The sequence below is a fragment of the Pelophylax lessonae genome, assembly GCF_965119305.1.
Source record: "Pelophylax lessonae genome assembly, chromosome: 2".
NCBI lineage: Eukaryota > Metazoa > Chordata > Amphibia > Anura > Ranidae > Pelophylax > Pelophylax lessonae.
Genome location: NC_138769.1, coordinates 454,331,750 through 454,338,034, shown reverse-complemented (window position 1 = coordinate 454,338,034; position 6,285 = coordinate 454,331,750). Strand labels below are relative to the sequence as shown.

The following is a 6,285-nucleotide window of genomic DNA, read 5'->3' as shown; positions in this document are numbered from 1 at the left end:
CCCAACAGTACACGGAATAGGTGCGGTCAGGCGGAGGGGAAATTACAGAAGGAAGCGCTGTGTGGCTCCCTGCAGCAGCTGAAAGACAGTTCCTCCTCCCTCCGCCAGCTTTCAGCTGCTGCAGAGAGAGACACAGACATAGGGCCTCATTCCTGTAATTGCTTCTCTGACATCGATCTCCCACCCTGTTCTGCCTGTTCCTGATCCCCCCCCCCCCCATGTCCCCCCCCCTGCAGGCTTCCCTGTCATGTAAAAAAAAAAAATACAAATTAAACATTATAATAAAAAAATTGTAAAAAAAAAATTGTAAATATTTTTAACTTTTACACAGGTTCTCTGTTATGTTTGTGTGCACTAATATTAATTTTAGTGTATTTTTAGTGAAAATATTGTCTTGACATATTCAGGGGGCCCTGCCAGGTAGGCTGTAGGGGGCCCCATGATTTCTAACTGCAGCCCTGTCTACGGGCAATGGCTCTAGCTGACATTTTCTCAGACACCTTTTACTAATCGCTACCCCCACCCCCGAAGTGTGTAAATTCCAATGTAGTGTGATATTACAAGCTACATATTTGCAATAAATAACAAGCCCTCTTCCAGCCTGCTATATAAATAGTGGAACAAGACGTGGTGAAGGCTCCGTGTCCCATACAAGTCAATGAAAGGTTGTAGCTAGCCTTATTATCAGGCTTCCTAGCAACCCCAACACCTCGCCAACAGCATTCATGCACAGGGGGCGCGGTTTAGGGCAAGCTGTCAGACCCAGCAGCTCCCATCGCCTCCCAATGTTTCTTCTGCGCATGCTCCGTCTGCACCCAACCCAAACCATAGAGACGCGCCGCTCTGCACTTCCGCCGCCTGTTCTGGTAGGCAGCGGTGGCTGGTGTGGTGTAGCGAGGGAGACGTCTATGGTTGAGTGGCGCATTGCACGCTGGGATACCCCCGCCCTCCCCGTCGGTCCTCCTAGTTTGCGCTGCCCGAGGTCCGAGTCTTGTAGCAAGATGGCGGAGCTGGGCTCGGGGTGACAAGACAAGAACAGAAAGAAGCGGCCAGCTCTCGTTCTCCTGCCGTTTGACACGTCGTGAGGCCCAGCACGGCTGTAGCTGATTGTGACCCCTCTGCACCGAGGCTGCTGTCAGTGTGACACCTTTTCGTAGGAGGGCTGCCCCGTGCCGCACTCATTCATATAGGAGATCGGTGCAGCCTGGATGTGTGTATGGCCCGGGGGCCCGCCTTGCTGGACTAGTTGTGTGCTTGCAGCATTGTGCCGGGTTCTCGCATGAGTTCCCCGGACCAGAGGCGGCGGCAGGAGAGAGAGGGAGTCCCGGAGCCCGAGGACAGGAGACACAGCCCCTGCAACAGTCCGGAAAACAGTCCCGGGGGACACAGGTCAGACAGGGGGGGCGGGGACACCTCCTGGGGGGACTGATCGGGAGCAAGGCCTCATCTGCAGGGACTGGCCCTCACTTAGATCCCAGTCCTCAGTCCCTCATTCCTCCTCTTGTATATCTCTTATAAGAAATGTACAATTAGCACTGCCAAACTCATTTCTATTCCACTAAACTTCTCATCCACCTTACGGATAACGCCATTAAAATGCTAATATAAAGATAATAGTTGTAAAGAATAATCCCCGGTGGGTGTAAGTGAACGGTCATTGTGCCTGATCAGGGAGAATGTGTCCTAAATACATTGAGAATTTACAAAGATATGTGGCAGCCAATCAGCTTCTAGTTTTAGCTTGATCAGTTAGGCTTTAAAAATGAAAGCTGGAAGCTGATTGGTTGCCATGCACAACTACTCCAGTCTTAGTAAATTCCCCTTTCTGTACTTATTATTTATTATTATTATACAGGACTTGTATAGTGCCAACATTTTACGCATCATTTTCGCTTGAGGGTAGACACTCCAAATACAATAAACTTTAAAGTGTGAGTCCACCCTGACACTAAAATCCCCGCATCTACAGACATCTATGATCCAATGCTGGCCATACACTAGCCGAAAAATCATTGGACAATCTGTCATTTGGTCCGTTCGCTTTTCGTCCAGTTAATGGGCACAAATAGAAAATCAGTTTTAACTTTTCAGAGCTGAAATATCAAAGGAACAGTTTGGAAAATTCTTGTGACCGATAAATAGAAAGGTTAATGTGTTTCTCGGCCGACCTGTTTGTACTAGGTATATGTGACATACTGAACACAAAACGGATTCATTTATGTCCATTGAACGATTTATCCATCAAAATTTGGTCATTATATGATGAAAAGATCGTCTGCTGTTACTGCCGTGTGTTCTTGTTCAAGAATTAGTTATAACGATTTTTTGTTTAGTGTATGGGCAGCAGCATAGGACTAACCTATAGTATCCAGCCCTGTATAGAAGAAATCAGTATATATCCGTTTTTTGAAGCCGATCCAATCTGTGTCCAGCGCCGGATGCTCTGCAGAGGACACGGCCGACAACAGCTGTGAAATGAATGGGAAGTGACATCACCCATACACTTACTATGGGGCTTCCATTGTCGGCTGTGTCTTCTGCACCCGTCGCCACAGCTCAGCGTGGGATCGGCTTTAAAAAAAGGTATGTATACTGATTTCTTTACATTGCTAGATATAGCGTTAGGTCGTGGATGTCTGTAGATGCAGGAATTTTAGTATTAAGGTGGTGGACTTCTACTTTAAGCTTTGAAAATGAAAGCTAGAACCTGATTGGTTGACATGCACTACTTCTCCAGTAATAGCAAATTCCTCTTTCTGTACCTATAATTATTATTAATTAGGATTTATATAGCGCCAATAGTTTACACAGCGCTGTACAAATCCAATACACTTTAATAAAGGAGGAACCAGAGGGCCCTGCCCGTTAGAGCTTACAATCTAAGAGGGAGGGTCAAGAGATACCAGAGGTTATTTAGAGCTGTCACTGTTTTCCGTCTCAGAATGATGGAGGAGTATGAATGGCTGTACTATGGAAAGGACCTTAGACTGAAATAGGGATGCACCGATCCGATATTGGGATCGGATATCTTTACCGATACTGCAGAAATAGCTGGATCAGGGGGATCGGTAAAATTAACCGATCCACGGGCCGATCCGGTTTTGCTGAGTCCCGGCTCAGTCATCCCTTACTTGCACGGAGCCGCTACTTCCTGTATAGGTCCGGCTCACAGGCGGAGTGATATCAGATGCACTCTGCCTGTGAATGGAGGAGCCGTACACATGAAGCAGTGGCTTTGCTCTGTACTGCAGCCGCATGCATATTGTGTATGTTTATAGTTCCGGATCGGTATCGGTAGATACACAATGCCATGTATCGGGACTAGAAAAGTCAGATCAGTGCACCCCTAGACTGAAATGAGGGCTCCGCTAACAGTGGAATCATTCTCACTACCAAAGAGATGTGAGATTTTCATAGTTTAGGGAAAACTAAAGCAGATTTCTCATTGTCAGCTTGGAATTTCTGCATGTATTCACTATGCAACCAAGGAGTATATAGGTTAATGCTGAGCTGATCATTTTATTTGTGTTGTAGTGCTTGAAACCTAGAGCAGCATTGATTGATTGTGTTGTATAAAATCTATCTGAGGGACGATTCACACCACAAAAATGCACTCCAGATCCATTCCAGATGTGATTTTGCATGCACATTTCTGAGTCCTTTCCAGATTCTTTTTTCTTGTTTCCTTCACTGTACTAGGGTCTGGTGCGTTTTTGATGCATTCCAGTGCAGGTTTATGCGTTTAACTGCATTCCAGTGCAGAAAAAATGCAGTATGTTCTATCTTTTTTTTTTTTTTTTTCTGGAACTGGGTTGCATTGGAACTACTGCACTGGTGTGAATTATGCCATTGGAAACCACATGACCTAATTTCCATGTGTTTTTGATGCAGAAGAAAACTGGACTTCATGTGGGGTGAAGTGGCCCTGAAAGAGTTTTAAGGTGGGAGTAAATTCCCATGGTTGATATTTACCTATAGGTAAGCCTATAATAATTTACCTATAGGTACAGTAAATATCTCCTAAATGTGTACCATTTAGGAGATATTTACTTGTGAATGGGTGCATGCGTTCCTTCAGAGTCCTGTGCCGTGAAAAGCGACTCCCACTGGGCCAATCAGGCGGCTGTAGGACGCAAACCCGGAAGGAAGATGGTTGAGAATGGAAGCCCTGTAAGCAGTGACAGAGCGTCACTGGAGGGCTTTGTTTTAAGGTAAGTTTCTCCAAATGTGCTAGTATGTGATGCATACTAGCATATTATAACTTTACCTTGTAGGTTTAAAAAAAACATGGCAGTTTACTACTACTTTTAAAGCGACGCTGTCATCTTGCCAATTCAGGTGACAATATTATGAAGGGCCCCCATTCAACATCCAGGTGTGTTTTTAAAGGCCTGGTTCCCATCTGAGTGCTAGTTGGGTATTGAATGTAATAAAGAGTACAAACTTAGGAATTGCCAAGTTATCAGTGATGTTTTTTGACTTGTGTTGATCCCTCAAAGGAATCTATGAATGGACCTTAACCTGCAAAAATAGTTTTTGGCTGGTTGTCCTCTTAAGACCCTTTCACACAGGCTTTCCGATCCGGTCCGCCTGTCAGTTTTTTTCAGGCGGACTAAATCGCATGCTCCATGTACCCCCCTATGCAGCGGTGGATGTCAGTGGTGACATGTCCGCTGACACCTGCTGCTATCCAATCCTGTCTGTGAAATCCAGATGGATGGAAACCCTATTTTCCATCCCTCTGGAGGATCGGATGAGAACGGACAGGCGGTTGTTATCATTGGATCTCCCACTCCCAGGTATTTCTCTGCAAAGTAAGTGGAGACGGAGCGGGGGTCGGCGGATCGATCACGGCTGAGCAATACACAGTCCCCCGGGTGGAAAGCCCCTGTGAAAGGACCCTTACTCATCTCCACCTTAATCATTACGATTCCCTTTCAAAGTTCTCGGTTGTCATGTTAAAGTGTTTTGTAAACAAGCACCCTGTAAGACTCCATTCACACTAGCGCGACTTGTCAGGCGACTCGGTCGCCTGACAAGTCGCGGTGGGTCGCCCGCCATTGAATAGTACAGGACCCGTTCTAATAGGAGCGACACAAGTCGCTCTGACTTAGAAAAAGGGTCCTGTACTGCTTTTGGGCGACCTGGAGGCGACTTACATTGACTTCAATTATATGAAGTCGCGCCGAGGTCGCGGTCGCCCCAGCAAGTCGTGTCGTGTCGCCCCTGTCTGAACGGGGTCTTAAACAGCCCATTCAGTTTAAATTTGAAACAAAATGCAAAACGTGATCACATTCCCTCTGTCGTGTCGGGACAAGTCTGATCATTGGAGGAGAGCAGGCTGAGTTCCCAGCACAACTAGAGAACTGCTCTTAGCGTTTTCTCCTGCTCAGTGTGGTCAGTTTTTAATAGGAAAGCAGAGGGACTGGCAGGATCACCAGGGATCGCACACAAAGCAGTACAAAGAACATAATACTTGTTCATACAAGTACTTGGTGCAACAAGCACATATCAGGAATATGAAATGCTGGGGTAACAAACACTTTAATTTTTACATCTGTTATGGAAGCTAGGTGTTTTTTTTTTTTTTTTTTTGATGGACTCAAAAAGGGATTTTGTTTTTTAGAGGAAATTTGTTAACTGTAGGACTCATTCACACTATACAAGTAGTGGATCTTTACCCCAGAAGTGAATGATCAGTGCTCTTCTGAAGTTGCTGGATATACTAAGTGTCTGACAAACTGATGGGGCAGACTGGACATGTGCTAGCATTGCAATGCATTGGAAAGTTCTCCCAGGATCTCCATAGTTTGGGTTATTCAGTACCACATGGCACATTCAGTAAAGGTTATATCTTGGTGCTTTGTAACCTGCACAGAATTTAACACATGGGCTGCCATTACTATTGTTTTCAGAAGATGCCAGTAACAAGATTGGCTCTTTAGGCCCCTTTTACACATGTGCAACCTAGCCTCCATTTTGACTGGTCTTGAAGCAATGCCTGGGTAATCTTGAGGTCTATGGACCTCAAAACGCATGAAAGTCAGACCAAAGTATATTAATGGTACTCATTGGCAGTCCGAAGTCACAGGACAAGTCGCACAAGTGTGAAAGGGGCCTTACTCAAATAGCTTTATACTTGTTTCAGGTCATGGGCTAGAAGTACTGAAGCTTTAGATGGCCAGGCAATTAACATTTTCAGAAATTGGAAGCTATATATTTTACTCAGTGAAGGTTTAATAGAAAATATATAAATGCAAGCTCTTTTGAATTCTATTTTTTAGC

General features: G+C 45.3%; 1 protein-coding gene across 2 annotated transcripts in view; it reads left to right on the top strand.

Annotated features, from left to right (window-relative positions):
* Positions 1-897: 897 nt before the first annotated feature.
* Positions 898-6,285, top strand: part of UBE3A (ubiquitin protein ligase E3A) — an 80,628-nt gene continuing 75,240 nt past the window's right edge. Inside the window, exon 1 of one of the 2 annotated variants that reach the window (XM_082246687.1) lies at positions 898-1,389. In XM_082246687.1, the coding sequence (XP_082102813.1) occupies positions 1,280-1,389 (110 nt within the window). In that variant the 5' untranslated portion in view covers positions 898-1,279. The remainder of the gene's footprint in view (positions 1,390-6,285) is intronic. The other variant, XM_082246688.1, reaches the window with a different exon arrangement.